Source organism: Podarcis pityusensis (genome assembly GCF_964106645.2).
Source record: "Podarcis pityusensis genome assembly, chromosome: Z".
NCBI classification, from domain to species: domain Eukaryota; kingdom Metazoa; phylum Chordata; class Lepidosauria; order Squamata; family Lacertidae; genus Podarcis; species Podarcis pityusensis.
In genome coordinates, this window is record NC_138044.1 from 14,476,626 (window position 1) to 14,496,230 (window position 19,605).

A 19,605-nucleotide genomic window follows, 5' to 3' on the forward strand; every position below is an offset into this window, starting at 1 on the left:
GACCTCCAGAACAAATTAAGTTTGTAACCAGAGGTATCACTGTACCTTCTAAGTGATTTTTGTGACATGAGAGTGGTGTGACTGCCTTGTACATTAATCCTGGAAACTGAGGAATGTTCCCTCTTGTTATTAGACAGCAACAGCATGTGTGTGTGTGAGAGAGAGAGAGAGAGAGAGAGAGAGAGAGAGAGAGAGAACGTGTTGGATAGTGTTCCATAATCAGGACCTGCAGGACATAGCTGGCTTCCCATAAGGTTGTCAGATGTAGTTGTCTCTCTACTTTTGTGATATGCCCCGTCTCCCCCATGGCAGCCATTTTGTAGCTTTTGCCCCCAGTACTCTCTCAAAATACAAAATTTGCCCACTAGTCCAAAAAGGTTGGCAACCCTGGCGTACAAGATAGTCTTTGCTCTGGTTCCTCCAGTCTCTGCTTCTTCCATACTCACACCCCAATACCAGTTTATCCCATAACGCACCAATGTATTTTTGGCAAGAGTGGTTTCATTGGTGCCAGCTTGCACCTACAATGGAGGGTGCCAATGTCATGGGACACATTGACATCACATGCGTGATGTTATGCAACATCATGACTCCCTGTGTGTGATGTTGCACAGCATCATGACGTCCCATGTGCAACGTCGGCACTGGATATTGAGAGGGCTCAGCCCCCTCCTTAGCTTCGGAACAGGCTAAGGTGCTTCCACCCCCAGGAGCCAGCACCCCAGAAGGACCTTGAGTGCTAGAAACTAAACTCTTCTTTCTTGGGAAAGATGTGTACATGATTTATAAGCTTGTTATGAAATTCCCATGGAAACCTTGGTGGAATGCCTGCAGCTTACAATGGCCTTCCTAATTGAAATTGAAACAAGGATTTAGTTAAACCCCACCATGGTCAACTGGGAGAGCACTTTGGGTGTATCTGCCCCAACCTCACCTACTGTTTTTAACTTCTGCCCGAAGAGTATTTCAGGATTTCACTTCTTCCCCCTGCCCCTTGCTTAAATGTGTGTTTGTATTTTTGCACACCCTGAGGTCCCCCTGAGCCCAATTGACACCTGCTTGTTGTGTATGGGTGGTGCTGTTTTAGCTATGTAAGGACTGACACTCAGTGTCTGAATAATAGAGGGAATGGTTTTTATTTATTACACTTCTATACTGAAGTTATATGGGTGGTTTACAATAAATTACCCTTGCTTCTTTCATGTTTTCACTTCTTTCTCTCTTTATTTACTCCTGCCTGTCTCTTACCATTAAACTAGCCATGAACACTGGAACATTAGGTTATATCCCACTTTCAGGAACCTTTAAGAAGCCAAAGTGCTGTGTGTGTGGATCTATTTTGAACTGAACATGATTGACTATTAACAACTCCAGCCAGCCTTGGAAATGGAGAAGCAATTGTAAATGGGCCCTGAGTTGTAATGAGAGGCATTCTCTGATCGTTACTTGCATATGCATTGATTATTTGATTTGGAACATCAATTATCTGTGTAAAAGGCTTTGACTCTAAAGAAGCTCATGTGTCAAACATGAGAAGGTAATGGAAGGACTTAAAAGTTGACATGGATGGAACAAGTGAATGGAACAAAAATCGAGTCCAGGGAGGGAAGGCAGAAGGCTGCACGACTTGTACTTTGTGTCTGCGTTAGTACTGTGCCAAAAAAAATTCCTCTGTCCTTTTTTACCATTTGCCATTAATGAAAAAAGAAATTGCACTATAGAACTTGTTATATACTATCACTTCTTCTACAAATGGAACTTGACTTTGGTGCTGATCTTCACACGAAGGCCCATAAAATATCAAAGTTTTCACCTCGTGCAAACAGACACACACAAGCACACGAAAAGCTAGGTGTACCTGTTTTCCCCCTCTAAACATTTCTCTAGCACCTGCAGCCTCCCTAGCTGCCTATGATTCCTGCTATGAAAAAAGCCCATCAGAGGAGTTACCTCATGATTTTCTCCTCGGGCTTTGATTGAAACATGGGCACCTGGGGAGGGTGCAGGTTACATGCAGCTGGTGTGATTGTTTGTAGAATGAAAGAAATGACACCTGCAGAACCCCTTGACCACTTCAAAAGCAAGATAAGCACATAACTGCCCCCCCACACTGCACTTGTAAGAATGACACTGAAATTTTCACTCCTGCTTTGACCATTTTCAAGTTGAATTTCTTTTCTCATTGGTTAATAGAGAACAGTAAAACAAACAAAACAACAGAAAAACAGCACAGCACTGTCTTTAATCCATCACCTGTTTTCGTCACAGTTCAGAAATTGTGGCGTTTTGATGAATTTCTAATGCTTTTATATTGTAATGTTTCTGTGATGTGTCCATGGCTTTTTGTCAGCTGAAATTGAAAAAGAGCATTTATACATTTTTAAAGACTTCAACGGATGAATAAAATAAGAGCCAATCACAGCCAGTCTGTCTTCTCTGTTCCTCTTGCAGGTGTAAATGCAACCTCCATGCCAATCTGTGCACCTTCAAAGAGGGAAGCCTCCAGTGTGAGTGTGAGCACAACACAACCGGTCAGGACTGTGGGCGATGCAAGAAGAACTTCCGCAGCAAGTCTTGGCGGGCAGGATCTTACCTGCCCCGCCCCAATGGCTCTGCTAATGTCTGTAAGTAGCTGTGCAAAACTGTGCTGATTTCATCCTGCCCCCTCCTCTCCCTCTCAAGTGGTCTTTCTGCATTGGTGGTACTGCTGAGCGCCAGTCCTGTTCTGAACAGGGTCTGCAGGGAGTATCAGCAATGCCTGGCGAAGGAGCAGGACCATGGCATAAGGTATAAAAATATATCTAAGTCTTGCATGGAAAATGAAAACAACAACAAATGGTACAAAAGAATAAAATAACAAATACAAATTGCTAGGCAGTGACTATTGATAATGACTAGCTCTGGAAACCACAGGTGCTCAAATCCTGCTTGTGGGCTTCCCATGGGCATCTCAGGATGTTGGAGTAGATGGACCACTGCCTTGTTCCAGCAGGCTATTTCTATGTTTGTATGATCTTATATTTGTATGCGTGTATGTGTGTGCGTATGGATAGATAGATAGATAGATGATTGATAGATAGATGATAGATAGATAGATAGATGATAGATAGATAGATAGATAGATAGATAGATAGATAGATAGATAGATGATAGATAGATAGATATAGATAGATAGTTATATGAATTCGTTCTCCTTCTGACATACTTCCCTACTCAACACCTCCAGAGCCCTGATCCTCACCCAGGGCCCCAACAAACTCACAGATATCACCCCTCAGAATCCCACTGCAAGGAGGGTTCCTAGAACCTGCTATCATCACCCTGCACCACATTCACCCCAAACATTTAAAGCCCTATCTTAAATACTCACAGCTTCCTCCAAATAATTCTGGGAGCTGTAGTTTGTTAAGGGTGCTGAATGTTCTTAGGAGACTCTTCTCTTCCTCCACAGGGCTACAGTTTCTACAGTAGTTTAACAATCAATCCCTCTTCCCAGGGAACTGTAGCTCTGTGGGGGAAGAGAAGAGTCTCCTAACAACTCAGCACCCATAACAAACTACAGCTCCCAGGATTCTTTGGGGGAAACTATGACTGCTTGAAGCAGTATCATAGGGATTAAAATGCATGGTGTGAATGTGACCCTAGCCTCTCCCAGTAAGGTTTATGAGCAGGTACCCAGATCTGATGGAGCTTCCTCAGGTTGGCCACCACTGGGTCCCATTCAGCACTCAAATCATTGGTACTGCACAAATCCAGTTCCAGGTGACAGCAGATTTGGTTTGGTGAATTTTCCAGGGGGTCCAAAGGATGGTAAATAGGACTCCCCTCTGCTCGCAGTTCTGCACACCTCTCCTCCTGCCTTTGTCATGGTGGAAGAGCAACCAACACAACACTGGCTTTTTAAGCATCCTAAAGCATTTCCCAAAGATGCCACATTTTCTTCCGTCCTTCCTTCCCACCTTTGAGTGAAAATGTATCGGCTTTAGGGTGATCAAAGCAGAAATCCAGTCTCAAAAGGCCATGACAGGAACGCTTTGTTTTTGCCAGGAACTTGAAGACGTGGGCCCTTTGAAAGGGAACAAGCTTGTCAGCTGCTGCTGAGTGCCTACGATCTTTCAAAGGAGCAACAGAGAGTTTTTTGGTGCTGACAGGCACCAGGAGTTGCTGGCTCCCCATTATTCCATTATGCTTGCTTCTCACACTCAGAACACTGAGCCCAGGTGTCCTGCGTAGAGCCAGAGTCTGCAAGCTCAGGGCATGGGTGTCTACAGGGGTTTTTCTGGGGCGTGTGCAAAGCCAAAACACTGAAGCAGGTGGAACAGGCTAGTCTCACACAAAATTTGAGAAGAATGGTGCCCATGCTTTTTGCCTCATAACTTAGGCTCAACAAATGCAAGAAGCTTATTATTATTATTATAAATGAAAATTGGGAATCTGCAGATTATGTTACATGGGGGACAGGGAGGACTTTCCTACCTTTCTCTTCACCTGTGAATGGCCATAGCCCAGTTTCCCTGTGTTAGATAAACCAAAGGAAATTAAGACGGGACTCCTGGTCCTCTAATAGTTGCTTCGCACATATAATTGTGGCAGACCTGTCATTATTAACCCTGCCATGTAGAGCAAAAATCCAAGCTTAGGAGTTTGCAAAAGCCTGGGCCAAAATACGTTTTCAGGAGGTGCCTAAAACTGAGACTGCTGCTTCTTTGAAGGCCAAGACTGCAGGGGTCAGCAAACTTTTTCAGCAGGGTGCCAGTCCACTGTCCCTCAGAACTTGTGGAGGGCCGGACTATATTTTTTTTGGGGGGGGGATGAACAAATTCCTATGCCCCACAAATAACCCATAGATGCATTTTAAATAAAAGGACACATTCTACTCATGTAAAAATACCAGGAAGGCCCCACACATAACCCAGACATGCATTTTAAATAAAAGGACACATTCTACTCATGTAAAAACACGCTGATTCCTGGACCATCCATGGGCTGGATTGAGAAGGTGATTGGGCCAGATCCGGCCCCCGGGCCTTAGTTTGGCTACCCATGGTCAAGAGAGTCATTACAGTCAAACCGTGCAGCTCAACCCACAAAACAAAACTTTGGTTCAAGTTCTTGGTCTTGATGTCACTGGGTGACATCTCAGCCACTCACAAGGTAGTTTCTTAGCCTCAGTCACCATCTGTAACATGGGAACAACAGCCTGTTGTGAAGACAAAGGTGGTAAGAGTGAGTACTGAGATGAATGCTCTCTGTGTCTGAATGTCTCCTCAGTAACTGTGATTTTGCAGGTGTCAAGCCCTCCCCCAGGTCTTTAATCCAATATGTTTTGTAACACTTCTCAGCTATTTACAGGTACCATATCCCCATGGTTTTTCACTTCTGCTGCTGTTTTACTATCCCCCCCCCAATTGCTTCCTTCACATGACCCCACCCCCCTGGCTTTGATGACTTCACAATTATATCTAGGTAACTCCATTTAGCTAGGTGCTGTCATGAAGAGCAAAATAACTTACTGGTATAAAGGAAATAATTTTTATATTATTTACATGAGCACTGCAATTCTATTGAAACATTCTGCAAAACTGCCTGTCCCATCTCTACCCATCCACGCACACCCCACATTCTAGCTGAGCACTAGTAAGAATTGTACATTCAGACCTTGTGTCGCGTCCGCTTCATGTTGCGTCTTTTCACATTACATCCTGCGGCATCCCGGAAGTAACGGAACGGGTTTCCGGGTTTCGCCACTCGCGCATGCGCATGCGCGCCAAATCATGCTATGCGCAGAAACTCCAGATCGTGCCGTGTGCCTGCGCAGATTTAGCACTCCAGGTTGTGGGCATTTCACGTTACGGACGGGCCTCCAGAATGGATCCTGTCCATAACACAAGGTACCACTGTACTAAACTTCATGCACTTGAAATGTGACTTATTAGTAATAAGCTGTTATGCCAAAACTGACAAGCATATATGACCCTACCCGGACACAGGGCAAAGTAAAAGAGCGCTAATAAGTTAGGTTATCAGTTGGCTGATCCCCACAGGTCACTGCAGGTTACCTGGGTGCAAAACCCACCTCTGTGTTTTGCCCTGTGCCAGCTGCTTTGACATCCGTGTGCTTATGAGCAAGCTTCCTGTTAATTAGCACCATGCCCTTCTTTGTATTTGCTGACCCTCTTTTTCCCCTTGCCCTTCTTCTTTTCTTCCAGGTGCAGCTCCAAACTTTGGCAGTAAGTAGAAAATGAAACTTGAAACTCTGGGATTTGACGTGTTTGGTGCATGGTCCCTGTGCACGTTCCTTGATGGGGAGAAAGAGCGGCTGCTTTCACTGTCCATTAGCACCTTCCAGGCAATATGTCTGCTCCTCTAATTGTGCCTCATTTCCCATCCTGTCAAAAGAACCTCCTTTGACTTCAGTAACCTCATTGTCTCTGCTGCTCTGGCATGTTTTTCCCTCCCCATGAGGTTTGTTAGAACAGCAGAAGGGAAGGAAATAAAAGTGTGTGCGTGTTACCAAAATCACCAGTGGATGCCGTGAACTTTTCCCCTCAAGTATCACAGGCAGGACATTAAGTTCTTGCTGCCACTAGGAGAAAATTGTGTTAAGATTTTTCAGCTACAAAATCTGGTCTCTTTCACTTTCATTAGACTAAGGTGTGTCGTGGGGTGTGTGTGTGTGTGTGTGTGTGTGTGTGTGTGTGTCTTTGTGTATTAAGAGGAAGATATATCGGGACATTTCAGCTGAGTATATGGACCTACTTTTCCCATACAACATATAGTTAAACTATGAAATTCACACTCACAAGATATGGTAATAGTCACCAACTTGGATGGCTTTAAAAGAGAATTAGGCAATTTTATGGAGAATTAAGCTATTGATGGCTACTACCTCTGCTGGCAGAGTCAGTATGCCTCTGAATGCTAGTTGCATTGGACACAATCCATTGGGTTCAAATAAGTGGATAGCAATCAATTCCATGCTCACAAATGAGCTCAATAATACTTACTTCTGAGTAGGCATGCATTGGATTGTACCGTAAGTGTGTATTGTTGATATGGCCCAAGATACTGCTAGAAAGGCTTAGTACTTTAAATATAACTTGAGAAAAAGTCCTGAGAAAACTATCCTATGGTTTCTTTCTCCTCTCCCCATCCCAATCCTTATTTTTGTTTTGTTAGCAAATGAACGATCAAAGCGAGTTACTACCACAAAAGCTACTACCACTACAACTCCCAAAACCACTTCCACCACCACTACTACTACTACTACTACTACCACCACTACTACTACCACTACTACCACCACTGCTGCTGCTCCTACTACTACCACTACCACTACTACCACTGCTGCTCCTACTACTACCACTACCACTGCTGCTCCTACTACTACCACCACATTTGTTACAACTCAGCAGCCAGGTGGGTGCCAAGCTGTAGTTTGCTAGGCACAAGCTCCTCATCCCCTTACTTGCTCATGTAGATCTACTAGAGCTGGTTCTGCTGTTCAGTCGCCCCCTCCCTTCTGCAACAGCTTTGTACGCTGCTTCACTATGTTAAGTAGCAACAAATAATGCCATAGAAGGATGACTCTAGCCTCACTAGCTTGCCTCTTCACTTGCCTTGTAGGTGTGGATTGGGGTACGTGCAGGGGGGGGTTACATTGTGCTTCTGCTCAATTCTTTCCATTTGTCAGCAAAAGTGCTTGTTTGTTTTCAGACCTAATTAATACAGAGAAGGGCATTGGCAGGACAGGGCACATTAATAATGTGCAGCTTCTTTTCCTTTAGGGATGCAGCTGCAGTAACACCTTAAATAATGGGTGCTATGATGAGATGGGTGAAAGGGTGGGTGCTCTGGTGATGTGGCAAAAGGGCAGATGTTCTGATAAGGTGAGCGAAATAACAGATGCTCTGATGAGGCGCAGGGCCACAGGTTAGCCACCACAATTTAATGTATCTAGCCATCAGTCTGAAACAGTGCCTCTGGTTCAAGTACCCATTTCGACCGTGAAGTTCATTAGGTGACCAGTCATTCCCTCTCAGCCTTACCCGCTTCACAGTGACACCTCCTAGATCTTCTTGGAGAAAACTCAAGATATAAATATAAAATATAAAATAATATCCCACGATCCTTTGAAATGCCCAGGGGTTCTATAGCAGTAACTCTGAGTTGTACTGTTGACATGTGAACATCATTGATTAAAATTTGCCCTCGCCAGTTAGTCAACTGAAACCTGAGCAGATTAATCTACAAGTTGAACTGATTAATTTTATAGCCCTGCTAACTCAGGAGTTATCTATGAGACGTTATACAGATGGTTATACCTTTAAGTTTCTCCAGAATTTTTCATGCTAGTCTTTTCCTAGGAAAGAGTTTCAAATACTGCTGAGAATCTTTCTCTGTACTTTCTCTTTTAATGCGTGTGTGTGTGTATGTGTATGATTCTTTTGTACCCTCTGAGCAGCCACTGTTAAGCAACCAGCTGATCTCCCTCCTTCTGTGTCTGTGCAAGAGGCAGAGATAAAAACAGGTATATTTTACAGATAGCTTGATGCTCCTAGTCCTTAGCTAGTGCTTGCTTTTCTGCAGTACACCCAACAATAAACCAACCAAGGCAGCCCCAGACTGCATAGTATGGGAAACAGAGAGACCTTCCCATCCCCAGCCATTTTCTGGGTTATGTTGTTGTTTAAAAAAAGGAAATGCAGCTTCGGAAGCTATTTCATTAGACCAATGGTGGTGAGGAGGAGGTGCTTAAACCTTTATTTTCCCCCATCCCTGCTTTTTGCCTTTCAATGAAAAAGAGCTATCTATTGGCAGAGGTGGGTATGGGGGCAAAGGCAGTGAATCATAAAGGTTGACCCCTTACAGAATATGGGGCACTACTCCTCCAACCTCAGCCACCCTACACCTGCCTGTTTTCTTATTTATAACCAGTTCAGGGGGTAGCAGAATTGTCTGCCAATTTCCTCCTCCTTACTCACAGTTTTGCCCTTGCAGAACTCAGCAGGGAGGAGGATGGAGACAATACTAGTTGGCTTTGCCTGCCTTCCACTCTAACTAGTCTCAGTAGGCATCAGCCACTACTGAACCAGAGGAGTTGTGGTGGTAAGAAGGCACATGAGGGCCGGCTGAGGTTTCTGAGACAGTGCCCCACTCACCCTCGTGGACCAGCCTTCATTGCTGATAGCCTGCTAGGTTGCTTAGGCACTAGCACCTGCCTGGGGGAGCCAGGCACTGGTACCGACCCTGGCCCCAGCTGCTCCCATCTCCATCTCTGCCATTCGCTCATGCTTGCCTGATTGCAATGTAAAACCATCCATGAATGTCACCGAGACACAAGGCTAAACATCTCAGGATAAAGTGAATTAATAATTCCCCCTGTTCTGTAAAAGCTGAGCCAGTGGAGGTGTGTGTGAATGACTAAAAAGCAAAATGCCTCCGGGGTGACTTTTTATTGTGACTCTAATTAAGCCCTTGCCAATTTGACGGGGGCTGTCATGGTACTCTGATTTAACGCCCTTATTAATATCAATTGGCTTCTGTCTCCCATTTCAACAGGACACGATCTGTTATCCACCTTTAAAGTGTGGCTTTAAAAAAATGAAAAAAAGTTTTTTTTAAAAAAATGAAAAAGTATATCCCTCTAAATTGTTTATGATCCAGCCATACTGGCAAGAAAATTACGTTTCTGTCGTTTCAGATTTTTCAGCTGAACACACTTCTTGACCCCATCTCCTTCCACATTCCTCCTTAGGTTACTTAAATTGAGTTTTGGTTTTGGTTTTTGTTTTGTTTTTCAAATTAATCCCTTTTCTGCCACTCCTTTTTATATTTTTGAGCAGAGACTGATAGCCCATAAAATTGATGTGGGGAAAGTACTGGCTGCCGAGTAAATTCTTTTGTCAGCGGTAGCGATAGGGGAGAAATTTGATTAGGTTCTCATTTAAAGCCAAATTTATCAAATTTTCAATTTCTGAAACAATATAATAACCAAAACACAGGCATCCTTCAAAATTCATAATTATATAAAAAAAAATGCCAGATAGTTCTACAACCAAATAATGTTTACACAAATGCATATGTTAGGGCAAAGTGTGCCTAAATATTTATATATGTATAAATGAGATAAACATATAAAAATGCATCATATTGTGAGAAATTGCTTGCAGAAATGTCTGTATTAGTCAAAACTACATATAAAAATCTGTTCTAAGGGAAATTCACACTAAAATGCTGGGGAAAAAATCCATTAGGGGTTTTAAAAAGAAAAATTGCAAATTGCTGCAGAAACGTTGGAGAGCCAAATTTAAGATTGGAAAAAATAAGAAACGGATTATTCCATCCGTAGTCAGAGATGACCAGATCCTTGCATCCCTAGTCAGAGGTGACAGGATCCAAAGGTCTCTCTTTGTGACTTCCCACATGCTCCTTGTGGATTGAGCATTAATAGCATTTGATTGCATTCTGGGAGCAGGTGTAGGCAATTCATACTTTGCCCAGCAACCCAGCTCTTTCCTGGTGTTGGTGTTGCTGGAGTGTGCAAGAAGAGATGCATCCTTGTACATCATGGGATATGGCATGGGTACATTTGGCAGGGAATTGTGGCTGAGCCACTGCCCCTCCATGATATACATGGCCGCTGCTGTGGCATATGAAAAATGTAGTTCTTTGGGGAGGGTGCCACCGCGTTTCTGGGAAAAACTGGAATCCAGTGGGTTCCACCATGGTTCCAGGGACTTAATAATCATTGTAGGGTGCACTGTCCACCACATCAGCTCAGGAGGCTTCTGGGAGCGCACATTTCCCCTGTTCTGTAAAAGCTGAGCCAACAAAGCCTCCATGGGTCAACAAAGCCTTTGCTGGATTCTGCTCAGTTTCTGTGGCAGAGCTGGGCCTCTCTGGAATCAGATTCTGGATTCCCATTTCTGGGTGTCTAGTGGAATTCAGAACCTTGTGGTCTCATCTACTTCCATCTACAGGCAGCTTTAGGGTATGAGCAGAGTTTGTGCAGGTCCAGATGGCCTCACTACAAAGGGAAAGACTTTGCTATAGTGAAGTCAGCGTGGCTTTTCATCACCTAAAGCACCTGGTGTAATATTTCTTGAGTCACCCATAAGACCCAAGTAGCAATGCTTTAAATCCCTAGCATAATACAGCTCTCCTATATTGCTTTTGCAAGAAACAACCAGCTCTTCTGGCGTGGCCCCCTTGCAAGCCAGCTCCTCCCCGGCCAAGACTGATGCAGGAACTGAAGGTAGGAAATACTCTGCTGAGACAAGCTGTCATAGCTAGCACCCCACTGTCTCGGGGTGATGCTTAGGAGCTGCTTCAGCATATAGTAGAAATGGAGGAGAATTTTGATTCAGTTTGCATTTAAAGGTGAAGGGTTGTTGCCAGTGCTAATCCTACTCAGAGTATACCTATTGAAAATAATGGACATGCTTAACTTCTGTCCATTCATTTCAGTGGGTCTGCTTGGAGTTGGCTAGAACCTGAACTCACAATTAACACTTTCTGAAACTACACACAAACCCAAAGGTAGCCATCCTTCAGAATTCTCACTTCTCCAAATTTTGCAAGATGGCTTTCCGGCCAAGTAATGTAACAAAAATGCATATACCAGAGGTAAAGTATGCATATAAATGCATATATTTGTGAAAACAATATATGGAAATGCATTGCTTTAGGAGAAATTGCATTGCTAAAAAAGTGCATATTGGGTGAAATTGCATCAGATATTAGGAGAAATTTGCACTAAAATGCTGATGCATTTTCATTAGGGGTTGGGGAATTCACAAACTGAGACAGAAATGTAAAGAACTGAAATTCTGATAGGAAAAGTGAGAAACTGAAGTTGACATATTTGGCCACACCTGATAACTGTTAGGACACCTGCTTTGCTTTCCATGTGTTAACTCTTGCTTTCCACAGACACCCCCCCCCCCAAAGTGCGGGGCTTGATTCTTTTGTGTGGTTTCAACTCTGTGCCCTGCACACACAGCTGGTGAGATGGGATTGAGCCTCAGGGTTTTGACAGATGCATCTAAGGAGAGTGGTGATTAATAGCAGAAGTGACTGTTCTCAGCTCACTACTGTGGTGATATGAGAAGGCCATGGAAACCAGGCAGTTCCCCTGGAAGCTTGTATATAGTTGCTTGTGCAAAGAGAAACCAGTGTGGTATGTAGATTAGAAGTTGTTTAGAGCATAGGGCAATTCCCTTTGTGACACCCAGTCTGTTGTATGTTTTCTGCTTGCCTGAAATGTGCATGACTGACATTGGTTCACAGAGACCTAAAAATCACCATTGGGATTGTTGATTTATTAAAGTATCACCAATGATACCCGCCCCTTACCCTTCCAAGTTTGTGCTATGGCGCTTTCTGTTCTAGGACAGGAACATGCGAAGCTTCCTTACACCAAGTCAGACCATTGGACCCATCTAGCTCAGTATCGTCTACACACTGACTGGCAGTGCCTCTCCAGGGTTTCAGGCAGGAAACACTTTCAGTCCTACCTGGAGATATGTCAGGGATTGAAACTGGGACCTTCTGTGTGCAAAGCATATGCTCTGCCACTGAGCTACGTGACCCCTTCCCAAATAAGAACACAAGAAGCTGCTTTGTAGTGAGCCAGACCATTGGTCAACCAAGCTCAGTATTGTCTACACAGCCTAACAGCAGCTCTCCAGGGTTTGAGGCTGTGGCCTCTGCTGAGGGTTGGACCTGGGACCATCTGCATGTCAAAAAAAAGCAGAGGGCAGAAAGGCTTACTGTCCCCTGGTGTAGGTAGACATGAGTGTACAAGGAAACAGTTGCATCATCTATATTGAGCACTGTCTTGTAAGAAAGGAAGGACAAGAATCCAATCCGGTGGAGAGGGAACAGGGCTGGCCCTCCCAGTAGGCAAAGTGAGGCAGCTGCCTCAGGCGGCAGATGCTGTGGAGCAGGGAGGAGTCAGTAATGAGGTGTTTAGAGGCCACTGCTGTGTGTTCCACACTGCCTTCTCTCTATGTCCTCAACTCACCTGATATACTCACCTTGGAGGCAGTAATGGCAGACTCTGTCCCATTGCTGCTAATCTTGCAGTAAGGTACAACTGACATTATGGTCCGTTCTTATACAAGGAAGAAACAGGTGAGTGGGCACCATCTTGTTTCTGCACCTCAGGTAGCAAAATGCCAGGGGTCCTCCCTGCCCGTCTTAGGCTTTAAAGAATTTTTTTTGAAAGGCATAAAAAATTACCAGCATATGATCACATCCATAGCATGCATTTAAAGCACATTACTCCCCCGCCAAAAAAAAATCCTAGGAACTGTGGTTTGTTATGGTGCTGGGAATTGTAGCTCTGTGTGGGTAAACTATGGTTCCCAGGGTTCTTTGGGGAAAGCCATGTGCTTTAGTTGTACGGCTTGGATGTGACTCAATCTCAGGCCATATACACACCATTTATTTAAAGCACATAATTCCCCCCCCCCAAAGAATCCTGGGAACTCTAGTTTACCTCTCACAATTCCCAGCAGCCTTAACAAGCTACTGTTCCCAGGATTCTCGGCGCACATGTGCTTTAAATGTATGGTGTTTATGCAGACTAGGTCATTATCTCTCAAACTCCATCTCTACCTCTCTCTTTACCCATCCCAGCTATACGTGAATTCTGCTTCTAAGTAGTCTTTGGAAGTCTTTTACAATAAGCCACAGTACTGCCTTAAAATGAAATATTCTTTCCAACTGCTGAAACACCAAGCTGTTAGGAGCTCAGCGAGACCAGTCATGAAACCCAAGCCTGCGCCAAGGGAGCCTCCCAAAAACATCCAAGGTAAGGTCTGGCATTCATAGCCAACGTCAAGAGGGCTGGTGGGCATCAGGCAGGCAGGAGTTTTATTCTCAGCTTGTTCCAAACAATTTCAACTGGAGTGTGAAGCCTGTCATAATAGGTAGCCTTTCACAAATGCCTATATACAAATCAACATTGACCTCCACTCTTGCAGCCAGTATGGCTCTGAATACCTGTTTCTGGGGGTTGCAAGTGAGGAAAGCGTTGGTGTTGTACTCAGGTCTTGCTTGTTGTCTTCCCACTGGGGGTATCTAGTTGACCACTGAGAGAATAGAATGCTGGACTATAGGGGTCTTTTGGCCTGCAGCCAGGCTCTTCCTATGTGCTTGGATTGGAATGCTGTGTACTGTTCTGGGTGTCATGATTTTGAAAGGGTATTGTACAGCTGGGAAATGTACAGAAAAGGGCAACAACCAAAAATGATGAAGGGGATGGAGCAAGCTGCCTGACAAGGAAAGGTTGCAACATTTGAAGCTTTTTAGCTCAGGAGGGAAAGGCAAAATAGGTGGAACATACTGGAGGCATACAGAAAGTGGACATGAAGATGTTCTTTTCCCTCTTGTATAATGTTAGATACTACAGGGTTTTTATCCAATGGGGCTTAATGCTGGGGTAAAGGAAAGTACCTTTGCTTAAGGTAAAGGTAAAGGGACGCCTGACCATTAGGTTCAGTCGTGGCCGACTCTGGGGTTGCGGCGCTCATCTCGCTTTACTGGCCGAGGGAGCCAGCGTACAGCTTCCAGGTCATGTGGCCGGCATGACTAAGCCGCTTCTGGCGAACCAGAGCAGTGCATGGAAACGCTGTTTACCTTCCTGCCGGAGTAGTACCTATTTATCTACTTGCACTTTGACATGCTTTTGAACTGCTAGGTTGGCAGGAGCAGGGACTGAGCAACGGGAGCTCACCCTGTCGCGGGGATTCGAACTGCCAACCTTCCGATCGGCAAGTCCTAGGCTCTGCGGTTAACCCACAGCGCCACCCGCATCCCTTACCTTTGCATAGCTTTGCATAGCTAAATAATGGGAGTTTGCTCTAAGGTGTAGTGGTGGCAAACAATCTCATTGTCTTTAAAGACAGGGTAGAAAAATGATGGAGGAACATGGCAGCGCATGGAGTTCTTATAGGTGAACTTGAACTGCCTTGTTTAGAAAAACAAACTTACTAAATGCTATACTCTAAAACTTAGAAAGAAAGGGAGGGGGTGCTTCTCAAGCTGCCGGCTTGACAGCTTTTTTGTGACTATTAAGGCCATTTCTGGCTTCATTAAGCCCCTTCATTAAGCCTGCCCCTCAATCTCATAACATAACATAACAAACATAGGAAGCTGCCTTATACTAAGTCTGGTTACCCCAGTGTAATCTACTCCAACTTTTCCCAAGTGTTGCTGTCCAGATGTGGTTGGATTCCAACTCCCATCAGCCTCAGCCAGCATGCCCAACAGCCAGGGTGGTGGTTAGTGGATTCCAGCAACATCCTGGGGGGGGGGGGGCGGGGGGAGGATAACCAGGTTGGTGAAGCTTGATCTGCTCTGATCAGCAGTGGCTCTCCAGAGTCTCAGACACTTGGTAGCTGATCTTCTTTTTACAACAGACCTGGAGGGATTAAATCTGGGGCCTTCAGCATGCAAAGTGCATGCTTTGCCATCATGCTATGGACCCCTCCTCCTAAGCCCCTTTCCTCAGACCATCTGCGAGGGAGAACAAACAGCGCTGAGTGCGAAAAGGTGGCATAGTTGTGGCACAGCCAGTTGCTGAAACATGTGATGAAAATGCTTTAATTAGAAGCTCCTTTACCCAGGGCATCCAGGAACACCGCCCCTCCCACAAGCCAATCAGAGAGCGAGAGTAATTAGGCTAATATGCCATCCTGGTTTGACACAGTTAAACCTAATTAGTTGATCCTGTGATTCTTAACCCTTCTTCTCCCACATCTCCTTAAGCCTTAAGGGCTAAGCCAGCTCAAGGCTCCAGAAAGCTTTCCTCTCCCGGTTGGTTCAAACCTGGATGTCAAGTTGCAAAAGTGAAAAGGGTGGAGAAAGAATAGCTTTTAAAAATAAGATGTAAAGGAAAGAAAAATGTCTCAGTGGCACCTGTGCAGAGCAGGTGGGGGAATAAACACAGGTAGAAATATGACGTTAGCAGACATTTCTCTTGCCACAATTCTCATACATTCATTAACTATATATATATATATATATATATATATATATATCCTGCTTGCTTGCTCGAAAGAAAGCCTCTAAGTGAGTTACAACGAGCAATCTATTCTTTTTTTACAAAGAGCAATCTAAAATATGCATTAAAAATACTAATGAAGGCAAACATTTAAAACAAATTGACATAATTTTTTTAAAAATCAAAATATAAATCAGCAGTTTTAAAAGAATGACACATAGTAAAATTACATATTAAAGCCCACCTTGCCAAAACAAAGAAAGATGGTTTTATTTAGCAAGCATTGAAAACAATGCAGCAAAGTTGTCTGGCTAACACTGATAGGCAGGAGATGCTAAGGATTGAACCTGGAACCGCCTCCATGCAAAACAAATGCTCTACCAATGAGCAGATGCTCTACTTCTGAGTCCTGCATCTGAGTGCACAATTCTTTGAGCCTTTCTCCAGGTTCCACCACTCAAAAGGTAAAGGACCCCTGACAGTTAAGTCCAGCCACAGATGACTCTGGGATTGCGGCTCTCATCTCGCTTTTCAGGCCGAGGGAGCGGGCATTTGTCCACAGACAGTTTTTCCAGGTCATGTAGCCAGCATGACTAAGCCGCTTCTGGCAAAACCAGAGCAGCACACAGAACCGTCGTTTACCTTCCCGCAAGAGCAGTACCTATTTATCTACTTGCACTTTTTTGACGTGCTTTCGAAATGCTAGGTTGGCAGGAGCTGGGACCAAGCAATGGGAGCTCACCCCATTGCAGGGAATCGAACCGCCGACCTTCTGATCAGCAAGCCCAAGAGGCTCAGTGGTTTAGACCACTGCGCCACCCGTGTCCCTTTCCCCCACTAAGGCTGATATAATTAACAGGGATGTGTGACAGGGTCTTTTTGGTGGAGGCCCAACAATTGTGGAACTCCCTCCCATGTGAGATCACTAATGTCCTTTTAGGCAGGCAGGTCAGGCATTTCCATTCTGCCAGGTTTTTAATACGTGTGAATTTTATCTGCTTATGTTCTTGTGCCCCCCCCCCACTCATGTTTTATGGTGGCTGAAATTGCTATTTTTACTTATTTATTATTATTGTAAATTTGAAGTGCGGTTTTATTGTCCCGCAGGCACATCTTAGAACCAAGAGGTGATATAGAATGGCTTAATGAATAATTAAGAGGAAATAAAATAAGAGGCTCCATGCCCTCACCCAAAATTCTTCCACCCCCCTGCCAAAACTTGAGGGATCAGACAGGGTATTATTTGAATGGCAAAGAAATTCCCCATTGGCACAATTTTGACTCTTTTTTGTTGGGCTTGGCAGACAGATGTTTATTTCAGCACCCCAGCTGGGGAGTTTGGAGTTTTATGTGCTGTAACATCCCAGCTTTTTAGCCCACAAGCGCCCAACAGCAGGATTCAGAGCAAAAGAACTGCCAGGCTCTGATCACTGGATGATCAAATACAACACAGAGACAAGGATTGGCAGGACAGTTGCTATGGCAACGTCCAGGTAGTACGGCTTTCTTTGCCCTCCCGTGGATTGGAGCCACCTGGCTCAGAAGGTGTCCCATGGTCCACCTGTTTCAGAGCTGTCAGGGGTCAGAGGGGTATCAGGTCTGGTTCATGGCTTCGTGCTGCTTTAATTTCCTCTGATCTCGGAGGCTGTGTGAAATGAGGACAAGGGCTCCGGGCACAAAGGCATGGCATCCAATGGCCAAACACAGAAGCTGGCATACTTGGAAGACAGAAACCGTAACTGCTGGTGGCTTTGCAATCCCTGCAGATGCCAGTTATTATTTTGCCCTGCAGCCATTTTGGAAGTCTTACTTGGGAACATAGCAAGCTGCCTTATCTTAAGTGAGGCCATTGGACAACCCAGCTCAGCATCATCTATGAGGAGGGGAATCAGCTCTCTAGGTTTTCAAGCAGGGGATATTCCAAGTCCTAACTGGATATACAGTGGTACCTCAGTTTACAGATGCTTCAGTTTACAGACTCCGCTAACCCAGATATAGTACCTCGGGTTAAGAACTTTGCTTCAGGATGAGAACAGAAATTGTGCGGCGGCAGCAGGAGGCCCCATTAGCTAAAGTGGTACCTCAGGTTAAGAACAGTTTCAGGTTAAGAACGGACCTCCAGAACGAATTACTGTATTTTTCGCTCTATAGGATGCACTTTTCCCCCTCCGAAAATTAAGGGGAAATGTGTGTGCATCCTATGGAGCGAATGCAGGCTCCTTGGCTTCAGTGATAGCAACACAAAGCCTCCGAAGCGCAGAGGGAGTGCTCCCTCCGTGCTCCAGAGGCTTCGCGTTGCTTTCGCTGAAGCCTGGAGAGCGAGAGGGGTCGGTGTGCACCGACCCCTCTCGCTCTCCAGGCTTCAGGGATAGCCATCTGAAGCCTCCGGAGAGCAGCTGGAACTCGCGCTGCGCTCCAAAGGCTTCAGGCTGCTTTTGCTGAAGCCAAGAGAGCAAGACTCTCCTGGCTTCAGCAGAGAGGGAGAGCTGCACAGCACCCCTTCAGCGAAGTGGGAGGAGAAATGGAAGGGGCTCCGTTTTTCCTGCTGCTTTGCTGAAGAGGCGCTGAGCAGAGAGGGGGAGAATTTTTTTTTCTTGTTCTCCCCCTCTAAAACAAGGTGCGTCCTATGGTCGGGTGCGTCCTATGCAGCAAAAAATACAGTAAGTTCTTAACCCGAGGTACCACTGTACTGGGGGTTGAACCTGGAACCTTGTGCATGTAGACTAGATGCCTATCACTGAACTACAACAATAAAAAAGAAAACTAAGAAGAGATGAACTCCAGAGAAGTTGGGCCTGCATAAGATGGCTCAGTTGGTACAGCATGGGACTCTTAATCTCAGGGTCATGGTCGAGCCCCACATCAGATTCCTGCATTGCAGGTGGGTTGGACTACATGACCCTTGTTGTCCCTTCCAACTTTACAATACTATGAGTACATGATTGTTCCCAGAAACCAGAGCCGTCAGCTCTGGTGCCCAATATTCCCCAGAAGTTCTCTGCCACCCGGGGATAGGGGAGAAATTTGGCTCAGTGAACAGCGAATGTGCCTAATTTACATGTCTTGAAACAAGTCACAGACTGAAGCAGCCATAGAAATTGTGCAGCGTAGTGCTCCAGCCGAGTAATGTGTACAAAAATGTATGTGCATATGGATGCAGTGGAAATATCACTTACAAAATGCATTGTGTTGGAGGAAGTTGCAAAACGTACATATTAGGCAAAACTGCATATCAGGGAAAATTTGCACTAAAATGCTGGTGTATTTTGAAGAGGACTTAAAAAAAGAACAACCTGCAAACTGATGTGGGAATGCAGGGAACTGTATATAAGATTGGAAGAATTGGAATCTATGAGAAATCAAAACTAACAGATTTGTCTATTCCCATTCCATCTCTCCAGAAAGCCTAGTCCCCACTGGACAGAGCACCTTTAAAACAACAACTCTTGCACAGTTGTGTGCAAACAGCTATGCTTGCTTCCCCTTTGCCTCCATCCATATGGCCTGCCTTGATTCTTCCTAGCCCACCCCTCATTCTCTCTCAGCCATCCCAGGGGCAAAACTAGGCTTTATTTCACCCAGGTCAAAGATCC

At 44.9% G+C, this 19,605-nt stretch overlaps 1 protein-coding gene across 9 annotated transcripts in view; it reads left to right on the forward strand.

Moving 5' to 3' along the window:
• The window catches only part of NTNG2 (netrin G2), a 121,784-nt gene that overhangs the window by 75,763 nt on the left and 26,416 nt on the right, over window positions 1-19,605 (forward strand). For 3 of the 9 annotated variants that reach the window (XM_080990623.1, XM_080990624.1, XM_080990625.1), the window contains exons 4-7: window positions 2,452-2,624; window positions 6,210-6,230; window positions 8,465-8,530; window positions 11,183-11,257. In XM_080990623.1, the coding sequence (XP_080846749.1) occupies window positions 2,452-2,624; window positions 6,210-6,230; window positions 8,465-8,530; window positions 11,183-11,257 (335 nt within the window). Of the gene's footprint in view, window positions 1-2,451; window positions 2,625-6,209; window positions 6,231-8,464; window positions 8,531-11,182; window positions 11,258-13,747; window positions 13,820-19,605 lie in introns of all 9 variants that reach the window. The other 6 variants (XM_080990620.1, XM_080990621.1, XM_080990626.1 and 3 more) reach the window with 4 other exon arrangements.